Source organism: Zonotrichia albicollis, chromosome 10 (assembly GCF_047830755.1).
Source record: "Zonotrichia albicollis isolate bZonAlb1 chromosome 10, bZonAlb1.hap1, whole genome shotgun sequence".
Taxonomy (NCBI): Eukaryota; Metazoa; Chordata; class Aves; order Passeriformes; family Passerellidae; genus Zonotrichia; species Zonotrichia albicollis.
Window position 1 is genome coordinate 1,755,065 of NC_133828.1, and position 26,795 is coordinate 1,781,859.

Sequence of the window (26,795 nt, forward strand, 5' to 3'; positions counted from 1 at the left end):
TATAAAGTCCAGAATATACTTAACAATGCAAACTTTTTCTTATTTTTAAAATAGGAAACTATATAAATGTGTAGTATAAATGTATATAGATGCATAAATATAAACTTTTATACATCTGCAGACTCTACAGTTTACTATGGAAGAGAATTTCAATGAAGAAAAAATAGGCAAAACTTAAATTTTTGTCTTCATTTCTAAATTCTAAAGACTTGAGGGGGAATTGTTTTTAATTTGGAATTGCTTTAAAATAAAACAGAATTATTGATTCAGTCTGAACCCAAGCAATGAACAATGAAAAATTTAAATTTTTGTCTCTATTTCTAAATTCTAAAGATTTGAGGGGAAGTTGTTTTTTCATTTGGAATTGCTTTAAAATAAAACAGAATTATTGATTCAGACTAAAGCCAAGCAATGAACAATGAACAATTTCTGGGCAAATTGCAGAAAATTCCCTTTTTTACCTGCTTCAATTGCTGCTCTTACAAATCCATTGATGTCCTTCCAGATCACGCTCAGCAAACAATCTGCAAGGGAACAATGGCTTTAATCAGTTTGCAATAAAAATATTCAATAAAACTGCAGCAAAAATCAAATTGAAGCCAGAACTCAAACTGCAATGCAATCAGAGCAGTTGTATTTTTTACAACATCAGGATTCACAAAAACGTTGATTTTTTATGCTGCAATAAAAACATTCAACAGAACTGCAGCAAAAATCAGATTGTGTTCAAGGACAGGTTAGGATTGAAGAATTCAAATTTCAATGCAATCAGAGCAGTTGTATTTTTTACATCAGGACATCACACAAGTGCTGATTTCTTATGCTGCAATAAAAACATTCATTAAAACATAGCTAAAATCAAATTGTGTTCAAGGACAGGTTTGGATTGAAGCCAGAACTCAAATTTCAATGCAGTCAGAGCAGTTGTATTTTTTGCAACATCAGGACATCACAAAAATGTTGATTTCTTATATTGCAATAAAAACATTCAATAAAACTGCAGCGAAAATCAGATTGAAGCCAGAACTCAAATTGCAATGCAATCAGAGCAGTTGCATTTCAATGCAATCAGAGCAGTTGCATTTCAATGCAATCAGACCAATTGTATTTTTTACACCAGGACACCCCACAAGTGCTGATTTCTGTGTTTCCCTTCCCCAGCTGATTTCCCAGAAAATTTGAATTTCCCCTGGAATTCTCACCAGGAACCTCCTTGCCCACAGCCACCACGCCGTCCCGGACAGCGCAGAGCAGGGTGCCCGCGTGCTTGCAGAAGAAGGAAGGGCTGCAGAGCAGGGGGTGCTGCAGGGGCTCTGCAAGGACACAGAAATAAATCCATAAATATCTGAGTGCTGAGGAAAGAAACATTAAAAATAACCAAGGGTTTGTTATTACAAATTATTACAAGTATTTGTATTTACAGCATTTTTAACATAAAGGTATCATAAAACTGACAGCAGTTATTAACAGATAATATTTAAGATTACACAAAGATGTTTTTACAGGTAAATATATATATATATATAAATATAAACTGTGTAATTAGAAATAGAAATAGATAAAAATATAACGTATATATTTATAAATATGAAATTATTAAATGATATAAAAACAGATATATAATTATAAATTATATATAGAAATATAAAAAACATTATTATATAAAGCATCATATTAAATATAAAATTATATTAAAGATATAATTATATTCTATTATAATATATTCTATTGTAATATATTCTATTATAATATATATTATATTATATATAAAAGTAAATTATATAAACAAATATGTAATTGTAAATTATATATAAAATTTTATAAAATTACATTATACTATATTATATTATATCATATTACATTATATCATATAATATCACCTCATATTACATTACATAACATTACATTACATTATATTACATTATATTATTAAAATATTATAATACTTAGTATTATAACATTTTAAGAATTCTAATATACATAATTATATTATAATAATATATAATATACAAATAACATAATGATATTAAAATAATACACATAATTAACATGTAGTAATTTAATAATATTAAAATTCTTTAATAATTACAGTAACTTATTATTATAATTATTAAAAAATATTATAATATCGAAATATATATAAAACATGATACATTATATATAAATATATAAAATATTATAATATTGAAATATAACATATATATGTAGTATATATATGTAATATATATGTATATATATGTATATGTTATATATATATATGTATATGTTATATATATGTATATGTTATATATATGTATATGCAATATATATATGTATACATATATGTATATGTAATATATAAATGTATATGTGAATATATATGTATATGTAATATATATATGATATGTGTATATATATGTATATGTAATATATATATACGCATATACGCATATGATATATATATTATATATTCTATCTAAAGCTAGTATATTCTCTATAACCCACAGCCATAAACCCCACCTACCCAAGCTGAGCACGAGTTTGTTGTCCCGGGCGAACTCTCCTGCGCGCGGCCCCATCAGGAAGTGCAGCAGCATCTCCATGCCCAGCAGCTGGATGGAGGGGCAGAGCTGTGCCCCTGCCGGGCTGCCCAGCGCCGCCCTGGGCGTGCCTGCGGGTGCCACAAACACCAACGCACCTCAGTGAGGGCACAGCAACGGGAACAGCCCAGAAATCCCAGAAAAAACCCCAAATTCCTCAGGAAAAGGGCAAACCATGGAGGGCGGCTGGCTGGGAGGCAGCTGTGCCAGCCAGGTAAGCAGGGTTTGCTATCACAGCTGGATTTTCCTCAGGATTTTAAATATCTGCCCCAAAATTGTCACTTCTAGGACACCAAATCAGCAGGGTTTGATATCACACCTGAATCTCCCCCAGGATTTTAAATTTTTGCCCCAAAATTGTCAGTTCTAGGACACCAAATATTAGAAAGGTACCTCTGAGAGCCAGGCTTCTCAGCAAAGCAGGGTTTGATATCATAGCTGGATTTTCCTCAGGATTTTAAATTTCTGCCCAAAAATTGTCACTTCTATGACACCAAATAAGCAGGGTTTGCTATCACAGCTGGATTTCTCACAGGATTTTAAATTTGTGCCCAAAAATTGTCATTTCTAGGACACCAAATCAGCAGGGTTTGCTATCACAGCTGGATTTTCCTCAGGATTTTCAATATCTGCCCAAAATTGTCAGTTCTAGGACACCAAATTTTTGAAAGGCAGCTCTGGCAGCCAGGGCTCCCAGGTAAGCAGGGTTTGCTATCACAGCTGGATTTCTCTCAGGATTTTCAATATCTGCCCCAAAATTGTCATTTCTAGGACACCAAATCAGCAGGGTTTGCTATCACAGCTGGATTTTCCTCAGGATTTGAAATATCTGCCCCAAAATTGTCACTTCTAGGACACCAAATCAGCAGGGTTTGATATCACAGCTGGATTTCTCCAAATATTTTAAATTTCTGCCCCAAAATTGTCACTTCTAGGACACCAAATTTTAGAAAGGCACCTCTGACAACCTTCTCAGCAAAGCAGGGTTTGCTATCACAGCTGGATTTCTCCAAATATTTTAAATTTCTGCCCCAAAATTGTCACTTCTAGGACACCAAATAAGCAGGGTTTGCTATCAGAGCTGGATTTTCCTCAGGATTTTAAATATCTGCCCCAAATTGTCACTTCTAGGACACCAAATAAGCAGGGTTTGCTATCACAGCTGGATTTCTCCAAGCATTTTAAATATCTCCTCCAAAATTGTCAGTTCTAGGACACCAAATCTTATAAAGGCACCTCTGACAGCCAGGCTTCTCAGCAAAGCAGGGTTTGCTCTCACAGCTGGATTTCTCTCAGGATTTTAAATTTCTGCCCCAAAATTTTCAGTTGTAGGACACCAAATAAGCAGGGTTTGCTATCACAGCTGGATTTCTCCCATGATTTGAAATATCTGTCCCAAAATTGTCACTTCTAGGACACCAAATCTTATAAAGGCAGCTCTGCCAGCCAGGGCTCCCAGGTAAGCAGGGTTTGCTATCACAGCTGGATTTCTCCCAGGATTTTAAATTTCTGCCCCAAAATTGTTAGTTGTAAGACACCAAATCAGCAGGGTTTGCTATCACAGCTGGATTTCTTCCTGGATTTTAAATTTCTGCCCCAAAATTTTCAGTTGTAGGACACCAAATCAGCAGGGTTTGCTCTCATAGCTGGATTTCTCCAAGCATTTTACATATCTGTCCAAAATTGTCAGTTCTAGGACACCAAATCTTAGAAAGGCACCTCTGAGAGCCAGGCTTCTCAGCAAAGCAGGGTTTGCTATCACAGCTATATTTTCCTCAAGATTTTAAATATCTGTCCCAAAATTGTCACTTCTAGGACACCAAATAAGCAGTGTTTGCTATCACAGCTGCATTTTCCTCAGGATTTGAAATATCTGCCCAAAATTGTCATTTCTATTACATCACATCTTATAAATACACCTCTGAGAGCCAGGCTTCTCAGCAAAGCAGGGTTTGCTATCACAGCTGGATTTCTCCCAGGATTTTAAATTTCTGCCCCAAAATTGTCACTTCTAGGACACTGAATAAGCAGGGTTTGCTATCACAGCTGGATTTCCCACAGGATTTTAAATTTCTGCCCAAAATTGTCATTTCTATTACATCACATCTTATAAATGCACCTCTGAGAGGCAGGGCTCTCAGCAAAGCAGGGTTTGATATCACAGCTGGATTTTCCCTAAGATTTTAAATATCTGCCCAAAATTGTCACTTCTAGGACACCAAATTATTGAAAGGCAGCTCTGCCAGCCAGGGCTCCCAGGTAAGCAGGGTTTGATATCACAGCTGGATTTCTCCAAATATTTTAAATTTCTGCCCCAAAATTGTCACTTCTAGGACACCAAATAAGCAGGGTTTGATATCAGAGCTGGATTTTCCTCAGGATTTGAAATATCTGCCCAAAATTGTCATTTCTATTACATCACATCTTATAAATACACCTCTGAGAGCCAGGCTTCTCAGCAAAGCAGGGTTTGCTCTCACAGCTGGATTTCTCCAAATATTTAAAATTTCTGCCCCAAAATTGTCACTTCTAGGACACCAAATTTTATTTTGCCCATACAAATCTCCACAGAAGCTGTGGCTGCACAGCCACTGAACACTTGCATAAATCTGCTGCTAACAAAACAGCTTCCATTGGAAATTGTAGAGGTCTTGGCAAAAAATATTTTTGGCCAACTCTGTTCACCTGGAATACAAATTTAAGAGAATTTGGCAAAATATTTTGGCCAACTCAGCCGTGATCTCCCAGGACTAAGATGAACTTTTTTAAGAAGGAAAAAACAGAAAACTCCCCAAATTTAGGATCTCTGAGGTTCCTGATTACAGAACACAATGGCAGCACAAGCCTTGCAGAAAGGGAAGGAAAACCAGGAGCTCATTGGATATTTTTAGGTGATTATTTTGATTTTCAATAAAAAAGTTTGCATTATTAAGTATACTCAAGACTTTTCTAGGATAATGTCCTTTATCCAAGGAAAGTCCAGAATATACTGAATAATGCAAATTAAAATTCCTGCTGGATCAGCATCCCTGGGCAGGGTTGGGTGGGATTTTGGGATTTGGGAAGGAATTCCTGGCTGGCAGGGTGGGTGCCCATCCAAGGCCAGGCCTGGGACAGTGGGAGCTGTCCCTGGATCAGCTTTAAGGTCCTTTCCAACCCAAACCATTCCAAGGTTCTCAGGCAGAAACTAAAAATGCTACAGAAATAAAAGGGCCACATATATATAGATGAAAAAATAAGATTTCAAAGCAGAGCAGAGCACAATTCAGGCCATTAAAATTGGTCTTCAAACTGTGATTTCACAACTTGTGAAACTTTAAATAATGACTGCAAAAACCTCACTTTCCCCAAATAAACCATGCAGGAAACTCAAATGTTGTGAAGAACAAGAATGAGAAATGGAAAAGCAGAACATGACAAAGAGAGGAGATGGTTCTCTGCATGGGAAATGGAGCTGAAAGTTTTCACAGGTTGGTGTTTCAGTACCTGGCTTCTGCCCAGGGGTTGCTGAGCCCTCAAGTGTGATGGGCACAACTTGTGAAACTTTAAATAATGACTGCAACAACCTCACTTTCCCCACATAAACCATGCAGGAAATCCACAGTTCTGAAGTAAGAATGAGAAATGGCAAAGCAGAACATGATAAAGAGAGGAGATGAGTCTGTGAATGTGAAATGGAGCTGGAAATTGCCACAGGTTGGTGTTTCAGTACCTGGTTTCTGCCCAGGGGTTGCTGAGCCCTTAACTGTGATTGGCACAACTTGTGAAACTTTAAATAATGACTGCAACAACCTCACTTTCCCCAAATAAACCATGCACGACCATGCAGAAAACTCAAATGTTGTGAAGAAAAAGAATGAGAAATGGAAAAGCAGGACATGACAAAGAGAGGAGATGAGTCTGTGCACATGAAATGGAGCTGGAAGTTTCCATACGTTGGTGTTTCAGTACCTGGTTTCTCCCAGGGGTTGCTGAGCCCTCAACTGTGATTTCACAACTTTTGAAATTTTAAATAATGACTGCAACAACCTCACTTTCCCCACATAAACCATGCAGTGACCATGCAGGAAACTTCCGGAGAATTAGAAATGAAAAAGCAGAACATGACAAACAGAGGAGATGATTCTCTGCAGGTGAAATGGAGCTGGAAATTTCCACAGGTTGGTGTTTCAGTACCTGGTTTCTGCCCAGGGGTTGCTGAACCCTCAACTGTGATTTCACAACTTGTGAAACTTTAAATAATGACTGCAACAACCCCACTTTCCCCACAGAAACCATGCAGTGACCATGCAGGAAACTTCTGGAGAATTATAAATGGAAAAGCAGAACATGACAAAGAGAAGAGATGATTCTCTGCACGTGAAATGGAGCTGGAAGTTTCCACAGGTTGATGTTTCAGGGGTTGCTGAGCCCTCAACTGTGATGGGCACAACTTTTGAAACTTTAAATAATGACTGCAACAACCTCACTTTCCCCACATAAACCATGCAGTGACCATGCAGGAAATCCACAGTTCTGAAGCAAGAATGAGAAATGGAAAAGCAGAACATGACAAAGAGAGGAGACGATTCTCTGCACGTGAAATGGAGCTGTAAATTTTCACAGGTTGATGTTTCAGTACCTGGTTTCTGCCCAGGGGTTGCTGAGCCCTCAACTGTGATGGGCACAACTTGTGAAATTTTAAATAATGATTGCAACAACTTCACTTTCCCCCACATAAATCATGCAGTGATCATGCAGGAAACTTCTGGAGAATTAGAAATGGCAAAGCAGAACATGACAAACAGAGGAGATGAGTCTGTGCACATGAAACAGAGCTGTAAATTCCCACAGGTTGGTGTTTCAGTACCTGGCTTCTGCCCAGAGGTTGCTGAGCCTTTAACTGTGATGGGCACAACTTGTGAAACTTTAAATAATGACTGCAACAATCTCACTTTCCCCCACATAAACCATGCAGTGACCATGCAGGAAATCCACAGTTCTGAAGTAAGAATGAGAAATGGAAAAGCAGAACATGACAAACAGAGGAGATGAGTCTCTACATGTGAATAGAGCTGTAAATTTTCACAGGTTGGTGTTTCAGTACCTGGTTTCTGCTCAGGGGTTGCTGAGCCTTTAACTGTGATTGGCACAACTTTTGAAACTTTAAATAAAGACTGCAACAACCTCATTTTCCCCAAATAAACCATGCAGTGACCATGCAGAAAACAGTGTTGTGAAGAACAAGAATGAGAAATGGAAAAGCAGAACATGACAAACAGAGAAGATGAGTCTGTGAATGTGAAATGGAGCTGTAAATTCCCACAGGTTGGTGTTTCAGTACCTGGTTTCTGCCCAGGAGCTGCTGAGCCCTCAAGTGTGATGGGCACAACTTGTGAAACTTTAAATAATGACTGCAACAACCTCACTTTCCCCCACATAAACCATGCAGTGACCATGCAGGAAATCCACAGTTTTGAAGCAAGAATGAGAAATGGAGAAGCAGAACATGGCAAACAGAGGAGATGAGTCTGTGCACATGAAATGGAGCTGTAAATTGCCAGAGGTTGGTGTTTCAGTACCTGGCTTCTGCCCAGGGGTTGCTGAGCCCTCAACTGTGATGGGCACAACTTGTGAAACTTTAAATAATGACTGCAACAACCTCATTTTCCCCAAATAAACCATGCAGTAACCATGCAGAAAAATTGTGGAGAATGAGAAATGGCAAAGCAGAACATGACAAACAGAGGAGATGAGTGTGTGCACATGAAACAGAGCTGTAAATTCCCACAGGTTGGTGTTTCAGTACCTGGTTTCTGCCCAGGGGTTGCTGAGTGCTCAACTGTGATTTCACAACTTGTAAAACTTTAAATAATGACTGCAACAACCTCACTTTCCCCACATAAACCATGCAGGAAATCCATAGTTCTGAAGCAAGAATGAGAAATGGCAAAGCAGAACATGACAAACAGAGGAGATGAGTCTGTGCAGGTGAAATGGAGCTGTAAATTGCCACAGGTTGGTGTTTCAGTACCTGGTTTCTGCCCAGGGGTCGCTGAGGCCAGGCTGGGGGTGCTGGGCCGGGAGGGCGTCCCTGGGAAGGCAGCAGCAGGATCCACACTCAGGGTGCTCTGGATCAGAGGGACACAAACCTGCAAGGGGACCCCAGCAAGGCACAGAAAACTCATTTCAGTCAGCACACACTGGGCTGCTGCTCACAAATCTGGGGATTCAGAATGAATTAGTGTCTAATCACACAAAAATTCCTGGTGGATGCAGTATATTTTAATAATGCTAAGAAAATACTCTTCCCTCCCTTAATCTTGAAGATGAATTTAATGGAATCCAGGTGTTGAATAGAAACAGGTCCATTCCACAGTGTGACTAGAAATGCAACACCTGCACTATTTCTATCTTCCTAAATATTTCTGGTCTTTCACCACTTTTCCTGTGGCAGCCTTTTCCAAGCCCACACTTCCTTGGTGAAAGGAGGAGAGAGCCTTTATTGAGCACATCTGTAACCCATGGCTGCACTCAGGGCAGGTTTGCAGGGATTCTCACAGCACATTCCCACAGACTCTCCAATATTTTGGGGCTGTGAGTCCCAAATATCCCTTTTACACAATTTGTAACCACACACAAGCACAAACTGGTTCCTTGAGGGGTTTGATTTCAGTACCACAGCAGACAGGGATGCAGCAGGAATATTTTACATTCTGCTGCACAGACTGGGCTGCTGCTCCCAAATCAGAGTTTCTGGGGATTCAGAATGAATTAGAAATGTCTAATCAAACAAAAATTCCTGGTGGATGCAGTATATTTTAATAATGCTAAGAAAATAATTTTCCCTCCCTTTACTCCCATCTTGAAGGTGAATTTAATGGAATCCAGGTGTTGGACAGAAACAGGTCCATTCCACTTAGAGTGACTAGAAATGCAACACCTGCATTATTTTTCTTTCTATCTTCCTAAATATTTCTGGTTTTTCACCACTTTTCCTGTGGCAGCCTTTTCCAAGCCCACACTTCCTTGGTGAAAGCCTTTATTGAACACATCTGTAACCCATGGCTGCACTCAGGGCAGGTTTGCAGAGATGCTAAAGGACATTCCCACTCTCCAATACTTTGGTGCTGTGGTCCCAAATATCCCCTCTACACAATCTGTAACCACACACAAGCACAAATTGTTTCCTTGAGGGATTTGATTTCAGTACCACAGCAGACAGGGATGCAGCAGGAGTATTTTACATTCTGCTGCACAGACTGGGCTGCTGCTCCCAAATCAAAGTTTCTGGGTATTTAGAATGAACTAGAAATGTCTAATCAAACAAAAATTCCTGGTGGATGCAGTATATTTTAATAATGCTAGAAAAATACTCTTTCCTCCCTTAATCTTGAAGATGAATTTAATGGAATCCAGGTGTTGGAAAGAAACAGGACCATTCCACTTACAGAGTAACTAGAAATGCAACAACTGCATTATTTTTCTTTCTATCTTCCTAAATATTTCTGGTCTTTCCCCACTTTTCCTGTGGCAGCCTTTTCCAAGCCCACACTTCCTTGTGAAAGGAGGAGAGAGCCTTTATTGAACACATCTGTAACCCATGGCTGCACTCAGGGCAGGTTTTCAGGGATTCTCACAGGGCATTCCCAAAGATTCTCCCAATATTTTGGGGCTGTGAGTCCCAAATATCCCCTTTACACAATCTGTAACCACACACAAGCACAAACTGTTTCCTTGAGGGATTTGATTTCAGTGCCACAGCAGACAGGGATGCAGCAGGAACATTTTACATTCTGCTGCACAGGGATTGCTGCTCCCAAATCAAAGTTTCTGAGTATTTAGAATGAACTAGAAATGTCTAATCAAACAAAAATTCCTGGTGGATGCAGTATATTTTAATAATGCTAAGAAAAATACTTTTCCCTCCCTTTATTCCCATCTTGAAGATGGATTTAATGGAATCCAGGTGTTGGACAGAAACAGGTCCATTCCACAGTGTGACTAGAAATGCAACACCTGCATTATTTCTATCTCCCTAAATATTTCTGGTTTTTCACCAGTTTTCCTGTGGCAGCCTTTTCCAAGCCCACACTTCCTTGGTGAAAGCCTTTATTTAACACATCTGTAACCCATGGCTGCACTCAGGGCATAGATGCTTTCAGAGATGCTCACAGCACATTCCCACTCTCCAATATTTTGGGGCTGTGAGTCCCAAATATCCCTTTTACACAAAGTGTAAGTTCACACACAAGCAGAAATCAGTTCCTTGAGGGATTTGATTTCAGTACCACAGCAGACAGGGATGCAGCAGGAACATTTCCCATTCTGCTGCTCCCTGAGTTACCTGCTCGAAGTTGGAGGGCAGGTGAGGCCCCAGCCTGACCAGCAAATACCACCAGACCTCCAGCTTGGTCAGGGCCAGCGCCTCCGTCCTCACGTGGATGGAGCTCAGGGGCTGCATCAGCAGCTTCAGCCTCTTGGCACTGCACAGGATGTCTGGGGGAGCCAAAAGGGGCATTTGAAACAAGCAAAGCTCAGCAAAATCTGATTAAACCATCATTTTTTTCCTAATATCTTTTAGTTTCAAATTCAATTAACAGTAATTTGCAAAACTCAACCACACCAACCTTTGAAATTCTCTTACTGCTCCAAGCAGAGCTCCCTTGCAACAGAGAGCGCATTATATTAAGGTAATATAAGGTAATATAATATAATATAAGGTAATATAATATAAGGTAATATAATATAAGGTAATGTATTATTATATAATGTAATATAATGTAATGCGACATTACGTCGCATTACATTATATTACATTATATAATAATACATTACCTTATATTATTAAAATTATTCAGGCCATTAAAATTGGTCCTCAAACTGTGATTTCACAACTTGTGAAACTTTAAAAAAATGACTGCGACAACCTCACTTTCCCCAAATAAACCATGCAGTGACAAGCACAGCAAAATCTGATTAAACCATCAGTTTTTTCCTAATATCTTTTAGTTTCAAATTTAATTAACAGTAATTTGCAAAACTCAACCTTTCAAATTCTCTCACTGCTCAAAGCAGAGCTCCCTTGCAACAGAGAACGCATTATATTAAGGTAATATAACATAAGGTAATATAATATAAGGTAATATAATATAAGGTAATATAATATATTAAGGTAATATAATATAAGGTAATGTATTATTATATAATGTAATATAATGTAATGCGACATTACGTCGCATTACATTATATTACATTATATAATAATACGTTACCTTATATTATTAAAATTATTCAGGTCATTAAAATTGGTCCTCAAACTGTGATTTCACAACTTGTGAAACTTTAAAAAATGACTGCAACAACCTCACTTTCCCCAAATAAACCATGCAGTGACAAGCACAGCAAAATCTGATTAAACCAGTTTTTTTCCTAATATCTTCTAGTTTCAAATTCAATTAACAGTAATTTGCAAAACTCAACCTTTCAAATTCTCTTACTGCTCAAAGCAGAGCTCCCTTGCAGCAGAGAATGCATTATATTATATTACATTACGTTGCATTACATTATATTATATTATATAATAATACATTACCTTATATTATTAAAATTATTCAGGCCATTAAAATTGGTCCTCAAACTGTGATTTCACAGCTTGTGAAACTTTAAAAAAATGACTGCAACAACCTCACTTTCCCCAAATAAACCATGCAGTGACAAGCACAGCAAAATCTGATTAAACCATCAGTTTTTTCCTAATATCTTTTAGTTTCAAATTTAATTAACAGTAATTTGCAAAACTCAACCTTTCAAATTCTCTTACTGCTCAAAGCAGAGCTCCCCTGCAGCAGAGAACGCGTTATATTATATTACATTACGTCGCATTACATTATATTACATTATATAATAATACGTTACCTTATATTATTAAAATTATTCAGGTCATTAAAATTGGTCCTCAAACTGTGATTTCACAACTTGTGAAACTTTAAAAAATAACTGCAACAACCTCACTTTCCCCAAATAAACCATGCAAAAAACCTCAGTGTTCTGAAGAACAAGAATTAGAAATATTGCTTAAAACAACTCTGGAAAAATCAAGGATTTCTTTGCAATACAAAGACTGAAATTAAATTTTCTGCATTCCAATCTGACCCCACTTGAGAAGGGAGGATGGACCCAGCCTGATCCATGCTGGGATTCTGGGATAAACAGAAGAAATTCCCTCTTGCCTGCTCTGTCAGGTCCCATCTGCTCCAGGGACAGGAAAATCAAACACTGAGTTTTTCTTCAGAGCACAGAGAAGCACAATCAAGGTCAAAAATATTGTATTTTAATATTGTATAAATATTAAATATTTATTTTATATTTTATAATACAATATTTTGTATTATTATCTATAATTATATATTATATATAAATATTTACATTATTTATATTATAGTTATATAATTTTGTATTTATAGATCTATATTATATATTTTATATATTTATAAATTTATATTATTTTATATATTTATTATTTTATATATTTATAAATAGAAATAATAAATATTTAATTTTATAATTTTATTTAACATTATAAATATATAAAATAATAATATATATAATTATTTTATATATTTATAAATTTATATTATAATAGACAATATATTATATATTATATATTATATATTATATATTATATTAATACAATATTATATATTATAAAATAAAATATTTTATAATATTGCATTTTAAGAGAAGGTAGAATAAAAACTTCAGGTTACACCTTTAGAACAACTTTGTTTTAACACCCCTGGAATCCTGAAGTGTTGCCTTTCTCCAGTAACACCCCATCAGCCAAAATAAAACACACAGAATGTTTGAAACTCTATTTCACTGCTCTTTGGATCATTTATATCACACAAAACACAATTTAGTAATTTTGTGCTATTTCTAGAATTCCCAGCACAAAAACTAGGATAGAACAACCAAACTATCACCTTGCCTCAAAAGGAAAAAACCAACAAAAATTGGAATTTTAGCTATGCACACAGACAATTAATTTTTCTGCAAGATTATGTGGATATAGAAATAATATATAGTAATATATAGTAATATATATTAATATATATTACTATATATAATATATATAACATATATATAGTATATAATATATATAGTATATAAGATAATATAATATATGTTAATATATATTACTATATATAATATATATAACATATATATAGTATATAATATATATAGTATATAATATATAGATATAAGTGATATATAGTATATAAGATAATATAATATATATTATTATATTATAATTTATTATATTATATATAAAAATATAATAATATATTATTATTCTATATTATAATATATAGATATAAGTAATATACAGTATATAAGTGATATAGAAATAATGCACTGACCACTAACAGATTATATTTTTTCCCAGTCACACATTAATTTTTCCAGCTCTGTATGACCTGTATGAACACAAACCAGGCTCAATATTTCGTTCAGACCCACCTGGGTTCAGGGCAAAGTTATCAATGAGGCTCTTCCATGCGATGAAGGCGATTTTCTTCACCACCGGGGAGCTGCTGCGGAAGCCCAGCTCCTCCAGCTGCAGCAGGGAGTTGATGAAGCTGCCGCTGCGGTGCAGGGTCTGACAGGGGAAATTCACAGTTAAATGAGATTTCTGCTAATCAGAATTCCCCTCCTAAAGATTCGCGAATTTTCTGCTCACCTTTCCGAGCAGTCTGACAAACAGCGGCCACAGCTTTAACACGAAGGTCTCGTTTTTGGATGAAAACAATTTCTGGAGTTCGGCAATTAATTTCTGCAGGCAGAAAGAAAGGGAATTTCTATGTGAAATGGATTTTAAATGGTCTAAAAACTACACACTAATACCAATGTCTGGGGACATAACCAACAGATAAGATTTGAGATTATGCAAATATTATATATATATACTATCTATTTTTACATATTATATATATACAGCATTGCATTATATATATATAATATGTATAATATATATTCTTAAGTAGTATATAACATTATATAATATATATATTATGTAATAAATTATATTGTAATATATATGGCAATATATATTTTATATATTATATATTATATATAATATCTATTTTTACATACTATATATATAGTATTGCATTATATATATTCCATACATAATTATATATTATACTGTAATATATATAATATCCATATTATATATATTACATATGTATAATGTATTATATATTCTTATGTAGTATATAACATTACATAATATTATATATATTATGTAATATATTATATTGTAATATATATTGCAATATATACGATATTTTTGTATATTATATATTGTATTATACATAACAATTATATATAATGATATATAATATAAAATTATATATAATCATATATACTTAAAATATAATCATATATACATAATATATTCTTGTATTATATATTATGTATTATATATATGTATGTATTGTATGTATTATATATATGAATTATATATATATAATATATATGATATGTATTACATATTATATATATAATCACATATACATAACATGTATTTTTTACAATGAAATATATATAACTTATATACCTAAACTAAGCACGAGTTTGTTTTGCTCAGCACAATCCACAGCTTTTGGTGCCATGAGGAAGTGGAGCAGCATTTCTGACATTTCCACATCAGGATTTCATTCTGTACCACACAGCATCTGCTACCACCTGATTCTCTTTTTTAATTGAAATTTATGGCTCTTATCGACAATGGCAAATTCATTCAAACAAAGAAGAATTCATGTCTTCAAATATTTGCATTTCCTCCAACTCTGAAGTCAAACTATGCCCTGTCCCCAAACACCCCCTTGTTTTGGGTTTTGGGTTTTTCAGCAGAAAATAAGGCAAAACCAAAGAGCCAAGTGAGGCCAGTCCTGGAAGGGAAGGGGAACATGGAAAGCTCCACCAAGGACACGGAAAATGCTCAGCACACTCTGCTTTCCTTCCCCTTCCAAATTCTATCTCCCACCCCCTTTGATTCTGGACACTTTTTGGCAGTGAATATTTACATCTCCACTTTTTTCCCATGAAAACCATGGCATCAGGAAATTGCAGAGGAAATGCAATGAGAGCAGTGCCACTCACTGTGGCCATCAGGTGCTCGGTGACAAGGACACCCAGGAGCTGCTGCTGCTGCACAGGATGGAGACTCCCAGCACATGGACAATGCTCAGCACACTCTGCTTTCCTGCCCCCCTCCAAATTCTCCCATCCCCTTTGATTCTGGGCACTTTTTGGCAGTGAATATTTACAGTTTCATTGTTTTCCCATGAAAACCATGGCATCAGGAAATTGCAGAGGAAATGCAATGAATGCAGTGTCACTCACCGTGGTCATCAGGTGCTCGGTGACAAGGACACCCAGGACATGGAAAATGCTGAGCATGCTCTGCTTTCCTGCCCCTGTCTCCCATCCCCTGTGTTGCTGGGCACTTTTTGGCAGTGAATATTTACATCTCCATTGTTTTCCCATCAAAACCATGGCATGATGAAGTTGTGTCAATGCAGAGGAAATGCAATGAAAGCAGTGCCACTCACTGTGGCCATCAGGTGCTCGGTGACAGCGGCCACCTCCAGCTGCTGTTGCTGCACAGGATGGGGACTCCAAGCACATGGAAATGCTCAGCACGCTCTGCTTTCCTGTCCCTGTCTCCCATCCCCTTTGCTGCTGGGCACTTTTTGGCAGTGAATATTTACATTTTCATTGTTTTCCCATTAAAACCATGGCATTGCATGCTGAGGAAATGCAATGAATGCAGTGCCACTCACCGTGGTCATCAGGTGCTCGGTGACAGCCGCCACCTCCGGCTGCCGCTGCAGCAGCAGGGGCATGCCCATCTCCAGGGCAGTGGCGCCTCGCAGCTGCACCTTGTGGGAGGAGTGAACCACCAGGGGCAGGATCAGCCTGGCCCACCTCACTGCCTCCTCCCCCATCGGGCCTGGAGCTTGCTCCATCAAGCTGGAAGCAAAAAAAAACCAAAGAAATTGAGATTACGGATGTCCGACAGCAGCTCAGGAACTCGGGTTATCTGTGTGTCATCAGTAAGTGCTCTTATTCAGTCCAGGATTTATAGCAGACCATCCTGAATTTCTTAAATCCATTTTTAATCCCAAAAAATAGGGATTAAATTAAATAGATCTCCAATAGCAGGCACTCAAGTTATCTGTGTGTCATCAATAAATGCTCTAGTTCAATCAGGGATTTATAGGAGACCATCCCAAATTTCTTAAATAAATTTTTAATCCCAAAAAATAGAGATTACACATCTCCAATAGCAGGCACTCAGATTATCTGTGTGTCATCAATAAATGCTCTACTTCAATCCAGGAAACCATCCCAAATTTCTTAAATCAATTTTTAATCCCCCAAAAATAGGGATTACACATCACCAACAGTAGGCATTCAAGTTATCTGTGTATCATCAATAAATGCTCTAATTCAGACAAGGTTTTATAGGAAACCATCTCAAATTTTCTAAATCCATTTTTAATCATAAAGAAATAGGGATTAGAAAAATAGAGATTACAGCTCTCCAATAGCAGGCACTCAAGTTCTCTGTATCATCAATAAATGCACTAATTCAATCCAGGACTTATAGGAGACCATCCCTAATTGTTTTAATCTTTAATCCCAAAAAATTGAGATTACAGCTCTCCAATAGCAGGCACTCAAGTTCTCTGTGTATCATCAATAAATGCTCCAATTTAGACAAGGATTTATAGGAAACCATCTCAAAATTTTTAAATCAATTTTTAATCCCAAAAAATTGAGATTACAGATCTCCAGCAGCCATTCAGGCACTCAAGTTCTCTGTGTATCAATCTCTGTATCACCCATAAATGCTCTAATTCAAGTCAAATCCCCACCTCTACAGTTGAAGGAGAATTTGCTGCACTAAAGAAAAGTTCTGCCTTTCAAGTCATTTTATTAAAGCCAGAGGACAAGAGCTGTTTAAAAGAACTATTTAAAATGGATTTGCAGCTCAAACCAGATGCCAAAAGTTAAAGAGAAAACTTAAAAAGGATTAAAAATACAAGCTCAATGTATTTACTAATATAGAAATTAAATTAGCACTAAATAAAGGTAAACTTTTAATATTCCAGTCCTGCTGACCAGAACAACATGCTCACAGTGATGCTCCTAAAAACTCACTTTTGGATTTAAATAGGAATTTCAACAATGCCATGGGAAACACTGCACTAAAACGTGTTGCCAAGGGGACATTTCTAAATAAGATATTTTTAAATAAACCCCCAAATAATGGCAGAGAATTTCTATTTCTCAAGCAGGCAGGTTGTGGAAACAAAAAGTAAGAACATCCCTTGGGCAGCACAGGTGAGAGGTGGGAGGTCATTCCTGAAGAGCCACTAAAAATGAGAGCAGTATTTCTGATTTCTGCCTCAGGATGATGATGGCATTATTTGGTGTACACTTGTTTGGTGTATTATAATAATTAAAATATTATTATAATATTTTAATTATTATAATACACCAAACAAATGGTGCAGAGTGCAGCAGCTCACCCTGGGCACAATTCCATGGAATATGCCCTGTGCCAGCTGTGCCCTTGACAGAGCAAACTCTGCTCAGCACTAATTATATATATATAATATATATATATAATTATACCAACAACCAACTGGTGTTTTCAGCACCCAGCAACCACCCAGTGAAAACCAGGGCAACCCTGGAGAAAAACAATCCCAAACACAATAAAAACTTGGGAGTTTTTTCTTTAGAACATTTAGTGCCACCTGGGTTTTTGTATAAAAAGTTTCCCCCCTAAAATGAATGCTGAGAGTGGAATTTTGCAGAGCACTCACCGTATAATGACATTAAGTGCTTCATACTCAACCACAACAGACTGGGCTTCTCCTTTAGTCAGGATTGTTTCCAGGGTGGAGAGAACATTGGACACCTGAGGGAGCAGGAGAACAGCACAGTGAGCACCTGGACACAAATCATTCCAGGAGGAGCTGGAGCTGGAACATTTCATTTTCCAGGATTGTGTCTGGATTATGCACCAGGTTTTCATTTTAAACTGGAATATTCGTAATTTTCTGCCCTATGGTATTTCATTGCTTTCTGATAGAACTGCTCACATTGCAGCTTTCCCCTCAAGGAGAGCAGTAATTTATGGCTCAGGTTTTCCAAGAATTGATACCTGGGTGTCAGATTTGATGGGAAATAACCTTTGGATGCAAAAGCTACTGAGTGGAGAATGGAGAGTGAGAAATAATTTGCCTCCTCTTCCCAAGAAAGGGCACCAAAATGAGAAATGAAGAAATTCATGTTTGAAACAATTAAACCTGGACACAAATAATTCCAGGAGGAGCTGGAGTTGGGACATTTCATTTCCCAGGATTGTGTTTGGATTATGCCAGGTTTTCATTTTAATTCATAATTTTCTGCCCTGTGGTATTTCATTGTTTTCTGATACAAATGCTCACATGGCAGCTTTCCCCTCAAGGAGAGCAGTCATTTTTGGCTCAGGTTTTCTGACAGAACTGCTCACACTGCAGCTTTCCCCTCAAGGAGGGCAGTAATTTATGGCTCAGGTTTTCCAAGAATTGGTACTTGGGTGTCACATTCAATGGGAAGTGAGAAATAATTTGCTTCCTCTTCCCGAGAAAGGGCAGCACCAAAATGAGAAATGAAGAAACTCATGTTTGAAACAATTAAACCTGGACATAAATCATTCCAGGAGGAGCTGGAACTGGGACATTTCATTTCCCAGGATTGTGTCTGGATTATGCCAGGTGTCATTTTAAACTGGAATATTCATAATTTTCTGCCCTGTGTGCTTTCTGATAGAACTGCTCACATTGCAGCTTTCCCCTCAAAGAGAACATTCATTTATGGCTCAGGTTTTCCAAGAATTGGTACTTGGGTGTCAGATTTGATGGGAAATAACCTTTGGATGCAAAAGCTACTGAGTGGAGAGTGAGAAATAATTTGCCTCCTCTCCCTATAAAAGGGCAGCACCAAAATGAGAAATGAAGAAACTCATGTTTCAAACAATTTCTGAAGGCTCCTCTCTGTGAAAACGAGGCCACCAGAAGAACAGAGTAAAACTCACCTCCTTCCTAACAATTCCAGGAGGAAATGCCTGCTTGGAGATGACCCAGAGTGCCCGGGTGCGGGTGTTCTTGTCGGAGCATTTCATTGCCACGCTGTTGACGGCTGCCAGCAGCTCCTGCGCCTCGGGGCCTGGCACAGAGCACAGCACAACCCTCACCCACTGCCCGCTGCCACCCGTGCCAGGGCAGGGTGCCCACTGCAGTGTGCCCGCAGCCAGGCAGCTGCAGGTGCCAGGGAGTTACTGCCTTAAACAGCACTCTGCAGCAGCTCCTCCCTTCCATTATTATTATATATTATATATTATATATTATATATTATATATTATATATTATATATTATATATATTACATTATATAGTACATATTACAGTATATATATCATATACTGTGATATACTATAATAGACTGTATATAGTACAACATACTCTATTATACTATATTACACTATAACATAATGTGCCCACACCCCATTCAGCTTCAAGTGCCAGGGATTTACTGCCTTAAACAGCACTCTGCAGCAGCTCCTCTCCTCCATTATTATTATATATTATATATTATATATTACATTATATATTATATGTTACAGTATATATATCATATACTGTGATATACTATAATATACTATATATAGTACAACATACTCTATTATATTATATTATGCTATAATATAATGTGCCCACACCCCATTCAGCTGCAGGTGCCAGTGATTTACTGCCTTAAACATCACTCTGCAGCAGCTCCTCTCCTACTAAAGTAGCCACAAAGCTGGAAATGTTAGTAACATTAATAATAAAAAAATCAATATACAACTATCATTTATTAATATTAAAATATTACTATAATATTAATATATATTAACCTTATAATAATATTTATTATAATATTAATTATAATAAAGTTATTATAATTTTATTATAATTAACAATATATTACATTTTATATAATATATATTTATGTAAATATATATAATATATTATATATAACATAACATAATATTATACAAACATTATACCATGTAATATGTAATGTATAATATAATATAATATAATATAATATAATATAACATAACATAATATACCATATTATACTACATTATACTATACTATATTATATATATATTACATATTACATATTATATATTATATATAAAGTGTATATTCATATATATACTATCTACATTGATATAATATAGCTATATAGAATAATAACACAGAAATAGAAAAATATATAATATAAAAAATATAAAAATTTTATATGTAGATATATAAAAGTATTTCATATAAATAATATAAAGATAGAAAAAATAAAATAATAATAAATTTAATACATGCAGTGCATCTGTATTACCGTTATAAGAATCCATAAAATTAGAAGCCAGCTTTAGTTAAATACACCTGAGCTAAAGATGAATATTTAATTATTCAAAACTTCTCAGATTTTAAGTAAATTTAGCAGCACTTTGCTCATAACTTGACATAAATTTATTTTAGAGCCCCCAAGAGCTTTTTGTTACTGAAGTAACAAAATTGTAGTAAAATTGAGGTAAAATTGTAGCTCATCACATAAAAATTAATAAAGTTAATACAGGACTTAGATCCAACTAAGAACACAGATGGAGAAATGGTGTTCCTTTAAAACTCAAGGGTAAAAAGTCTGATTTATGGCAAATGTGCAATCAGAGGAATGGAAGGACAATTTCACTCCCCAATCAAAAGCACACTCCGAGGTACAGGAACTCCTTGTCCTCCCTCCCTTTCCAACCCCACATTGTTTTTGTGACTTCTGGAGCCTGACATTCTGAAATAAAATTGTTATTTATCAGCTGGTAGGAAAAATGAGAGCAAAGAAAGGCAGCACACAGACATTATTAGAAATGCCTCGTTCTCACAGGAAATCAGGGGGAATTTGGCATTATAGGAAAGCAGAAGAAAATTAATAAAGTTAATACAGGACTTAGATCTAACTAAGAACACAGATGGAGAAATGGTGTTCCTTTAAAACTCAAGGGTAAAAAGTCAGATTTATGGCAAATGTGCAATCAGAGGAATGGAAGGACAATTTCACTCCCCAATCAAAAGCACACTCCGAGGTACAGGAGCTCCTTGTCCTCCCTCCCTTCCAAACCCCACATTGTTTTTGTGACTTCTGGAGCCTGACATTCTGAAATAAAATTGTTATTTATCAGCTGGTTAGAAAAATGAGAGCCAAAGAAAGTTAGCACACAGACATTATTAGAAATGCCTCGTTCCCACAGGAAATCGGGGGGAATTTGGCATTATAGGAAAGCAGAAGAAAATTAATAAAGTTAATACAGGACTTAGATCCAACTAAGATGGAGAAATGGTTTTCCTTTAAAATTCAAGGGTAAAAAGTCAGATTTATGGCAAATGTGCACTCTGTGGGTGACTGACCCCACAGTCAGAGGAATGGAAGGACAATTTCACTCCCCAGTCAAAAGTACACTCTGAGGTACAGGAGCTGCTTGTCCTCTCTCCCTTTCCAACCCCACATTGTTTTTGTGACTTCTGGAGCCTGACATTCTGAAATAAAATTGTTATTTAGCAACTGGTTAGAAAATTGAGAGCAAAGAAAGGCAGCACACAGACATTATTAGAAATGCCTCGTTCCCACAGGAAATCAGGGGGAATTTGGCATTATAGGAAAGCAGAAGATACTGGAAAAAAATGGAGAAGAACCAAAAAAACCCACAATTTCAAACAGGAAAAATGCCCTCTCCCCTGGTACCAAAACCCTGTGGTTTTACCTTGAGGCAAAGCCTCAAGTTGTCAAAAGCAAAAACCTTTTGTGAAAGGGATTTAGCACTTTCTAGGAATGCTGATCATAAGATTTTGGATTAATTTGGAATAGCTGGGGCTGGGCTAGATGAGCTTTAAGGGTCTCTTCCAACTCAAACCAGTCCATGATTTGATGGAACAAAGAAATCTCCAAGAAAAAAGCTGGAAAAGCTCTACTGTGCACTCCCAGATCCTACAAACAGGTTCTTCACTCTTTTCCCACAAGAATATCTTTTTTTGATCACTAATTCCACACAACTAATTACTGTACTAATTGCTACCAAAGCACTTAATCAAACTAGAAGTTTGTAAAACAGAATTAATGTAACAGCATGAAAAATCATCGCCACACTTGTGCACAAGATGTAATTAATGGACTGATCACACTGCTCACATTGCAGACAAATCCTGGTCGAAATGAAAACAAATGCTAGGAAAAACATAAAGAAAGAGCTCTGATGATATATTTATAGTCACAGTTTGTTTGCTCACCAGATAATTCAGCTGTGTTGTTTGAATTAAAAGTGCAGAAGCCCAAGGCCTGCAATGCTGCATTACTGAGCTCCAAGTTTGGACTGGAAATGTGTGCCTGGAAAAAAAAAACAATAAAAAAATCCAAATCCACAGAATGTCAGGTTAGAAAAGTAACAGAAATATTGGGTTTATTGTCTGAATACCAACATTGCTGGGAAGCTGGGAAAAGCAAACACTTGGTGAAAAACCCACCCAGGCAGGAAACCCTCTCTGAATTTTGGACACACCAAATCAGTAAAACAATTCAAGGTGATGAAGGCATTTTTGCCATCTGTAATAAAAGCATCTTTAATGAAATAAATCCCAAATTTTTCACTTTGGCTGTGTATGTTATGCTCTCTCACTTGACTCTCCAATTGTTTTTAGGCTTCTGAAACAGAAGGAAAAATTGGCTAAGAACAACCTGGACATTACTGCTTAAAAAGCCTTGACATTTTCTGCATATTCTGAATTCTGAAATGTTTCTAAGGCACTCAGAACACACTGTCTCTCCTGGCTGGAAGATTAGATTTGACTGTGGGATGCTGCCTGACCACATCCAAGACCCAGCATTTTGGTTTTTAATGCAGCAATTCCCCATCACAAGAAAGATCTATTTTGCCAAAAAAACCCCTTTCCTGCTCTGCATTCCTATTAAAGGTTGGACTCCATGACTCAGAGGTTTTTTCCAACCTTAATGATTCTGTGACTCTATAAATGAACTGAAATTTGAGTCTTGCAATGCCCACTGACCTTGCTGACCAAAATAAATCTTTGTTCACTGAAGTGGAAGAGAACCGAGTGTAAAATCCATACCTTGAACACCTTGCAGAGCTGAGGGAAGTGTTTCCTGAATTCTGCAGTGAATGCTTTGCCTCCTTCACCACTCAAGCGACTGAGAAGGGAAAACAAACAATATTCCCAGGTTCAATACTTTGTAACTGACTCAACTTTTATCTCCTGACACACAGCAGCACATTTTCCAAAGGGAATCAACAAAACACTGAAGGAGCTGAAGAGCAAAAATGCCAGCACAAGGTCTGACCCAGCAGCAAAATCCTGCATATTGCACTGAGTAATGCCTCATTTTCTGCCTAAAGAACACTCTTGAAAATATTCAGGCTTTCATTTTTTGGTCAGCTCCTATAAAAAAAATTAAAATTTAGCACGCAAACTTTAAATGACTTGCTGCAAATTAGAAAAACCAGAAATACAGGAGGTGAAAAAGCACCTTCCTCACGAGCAGTCCCAGAATGCAGGAAAATCCTGGTGTGACCAGCAGCAAGGATGACTTTGCTCATATGTGAGGAACATTCTTGCAGAAAAGCTGCAATTATCCCATAAAACGTTAATCATCAGCTTCTCACTGCAAAACCCAAACCGTGCTGAGCTCAGTCATGCAGGGACAGCCTGAGAAACCTGTTGATGTTTAATATTTACATCAGGAGGGTTTTTTTTTGCTGTCAGTTATTTCTAGAAACCTGTAAAATCTGCTTTGTGAGTAGCTACAGTTTTAAATTCTCTGCAGGACCGGAGGGAGACACTGAGAGATAGAGATCGTGCCTTTGCACATGGTAAATGCGGGCAGATGCGGATAAAGGCACAAACACATGGCAAGATGCAACTTCCAGAAAAAAATGCAATGAAAACGCGGCGAATGCCAACTAAAAACTTCATCCTTACAGTCATAAATTCACTGCAGGACCGAAGGGAGACACTGAGAGATAGAGATCGTGCCTTTGCACATGGTAAATGCGGGCAGATGCGGGGAAAGGCACAAACACATGGCAAGATGCAACTTCCAGAAAAAAATGCAATGAAAACGCGGCGAATGCCAACTAAAACCTTCATCCTTACAGTCATAAATTCACTGCAGGACCGAAGGGAGACACTGAGAGATAGAGATCGTGCCTTTGCACATGGTAAAACGGGGCAGATGCGGATAAAGGCACAAACTCATGGCAAGATGCAACTTCCAGGAAAAAATGCAATGAAAACGCGGCGAATGCCAACTAAAAACTTCATCCTTACAGTCATAAAGCTGCAAAGCTTCATCGTTCCAATAAAGTTATTATTTCCTAACGTAACTCTGACGATCCCCCAGGAATCCAAGGGGCAGGGAGGCTCTGGGATGCGCAGATCCCGTGGAGATGCGCTCCTTCCTCCTCCTCTTCCTCCCCTCACTCCTCCCTCTCTCCCTTCCCTCCTCCTCCTCCTCCTCTCCCTCCCCCCAGCCCCGCATGTCTCCCCTCGGCCACGCTGCCCCAGCCATGCCGGCAGGTCCCGCTCCGATGGCGCTCCCGGCCCTCCCGCTCCGCACGCCCGCCCCGATCCCCAGGGGCAGCGTGCGCGTCCCCCGCGCCCACCTAACGATGGTCAGGTGCGCGTCCGTCAGCTCTCCCGGCGGCGCGTCGGGGTCCTCCAGCGTGCGGAGCAGCGGGCCGAGGCTGGAGCCGGCGGCGGGCTGGGGAGCGGCGGGTTCGGGCTCGGGGCCGGGCGCGGCGGGCTCGGGATGGGGGCCGGGAGCGCTCATGGCGACACCGCCACCGCCACCGCCTCCCCCCGGCGCGGCCGCCCCTCCGCGCCGCGCGCCTCCCGCGCTAAGATGGCGGCGCGCGCGGGCCCGGCAGCGCGCGGGCTGCGGCCAATGGGAGCGCGGCCCGGAGGTTCCCGCGCCCCGCCGCAGCCCCGCCCCTCGCCGCTGATTGGAGGAGGCGCGGCGGGAAGGGCGGGGCGGCGCGGGGGGGCGGGCCCGGGCCGGCGCTGATTGGAGGAGGCGTGGCGGGAAGGGCGGGGCCGCGCGGGGGGCGGGCCCGGGCCGGCGCTGATTGGAGGAGGCGCGGCGGGAAGGGCGGGGCGGCGCGGGGGGCGGCGCCGGCCCGGCGCGGAGGGCGGAGCGGGCGGCGCGGCCCGCGGGTGCCGGGATCCGGGGATAGCGGCGGAAAAGGGCGATCGTCCATGGCCGCCTCCCGGCCCTGCCCGATAATCCACCCTGAGAGCGCTGTCCAAACGCTCCCGGAGCTGTGGCGGCCTCGGGGCTGGGAGCATTCCGCGGAGAGCCTGGTCACGGCCAGCCCACGCTGTGCTGGGAGAGCCTTTCCCTAATTTCCCACCTAAACACGCCCCGGCCCTTCCTGGGCTCCTGTCCCCGGTCGCTAGGCCGGAGGTGACCCGCGGGAGGAAGCACGTGAGGTCAAATCCCGAATTAATGACTGGAAATGAGCTCCGTGGGAGCACAAGCCGGGATTCCCTGAGTTCTCTGGGGTGAAATGGGAAATCCCGAAGCCCAAATTGGAAAGCCCTGGAGCTCCGGGACCGAGCCGGGCCACGGCTGGGGCTCTGTCCACCCCCGGTACTTCCCTGTGCTACCGCACATGCCCAGCGGGACCGGCTCTCCTGGGTCTCTTCCCCAAAAATTACCCCTTGAGCATTCCAAGAGTTCCCTGATTCTCATCCCTGTCCATCCAAGACCTGTCTCTTCCCAGTTAAAGAAACAACAGCAACAAAAACCCCACGCCGAGGTCATAATTAAAATATTGATATCTCCTCATGCTTTTCCTTATTCTCTTCCCTATGGACGAGCGCTGTGGCTGATGCTGGAAAATGGGAATGCTGTGGTACAGCATTGAACACAAGGTGGCAGGATTAAAAAGCACATTTTAAATGCAGTTACATCGCAGAAATGGGGTGATACCAAACTCGTTTCGTGGAGCGCGAATAAAGTGTTGGAAATAACCAGGAGAGCAGTTGCAATGTTGTTCTCCGGT

At 38.8% G+C, this 26,795-nt stretch overlaps 1 protein-coding gene across 4 annotated transcripts in view; it reads right to left on the reverse strand.

Annotated features, from left to right (window-relative positions):
* RIF1 (replication timing regulatory factor 1) overlaps positions 1–25,664 on the reverse strand; it is a 59,823-nt gene extending 34,159 nt beyond the window's left edge. For 2 of the 4 annotated variants that reach the window (XM_074547828.1, XM_074547827.1), the window contains exons 1-13: positions 25,395–25,664; positions 23,845–23,923; positions 23,008–23,104; positions 19,720–19,850; positions 18,464–18,558; positions 16,409–16,598; positions 14,302–14,394; positions 14,082–14,220; positions 10,906–11,057; positions 8,593–8,710; positions 2,504–2,650; positions 1,203–1,313; positions 462–524 (exon numbers count right to left, since the gene is read on the reverse strand). In XM_074547828.1, coding sequence (XP_074403929.1) covers positions 462–524; positions 1,203–1,313; positions 2,504–2,650; positions 8,593–8,710; positions 10,906–11,057; positions 14,082–14,220; positions 14,302–14,394; positions 16,409–16,598; positions 18,464–18,558; positions 19,720–19,850; positions 23,008–23,104; positions 23,845–23,923; positions 25,395–25,561 — 1,582 coding nt within the window. In that variant the 5' untranslated portion in view covers positions 25,562–25,664. Of the gene's footprint in view, positions 1–461; positions 525–1,202; positions 1,314–2,503; positions 2,651–6,291; positions 6,410–8,592; positions 8,711–10,905; positions 11,058–14,081; positions 14,221–14,301; positions 14,395–15,968; positions 16,010–16,408; positions 16,599–18,463; positions 18,559–19,719; positions 19,851–23,007; positions 23,105–23,844; positions 23,924–25,394 lie in introns of those variants that run through there. The other 2 variants (XM_074547829.1, XM_074547830.1) reach the window with 2 other exon arrangements.
* Positions 25,665–26,795: the final 1,131 nt, after the last annotated feature.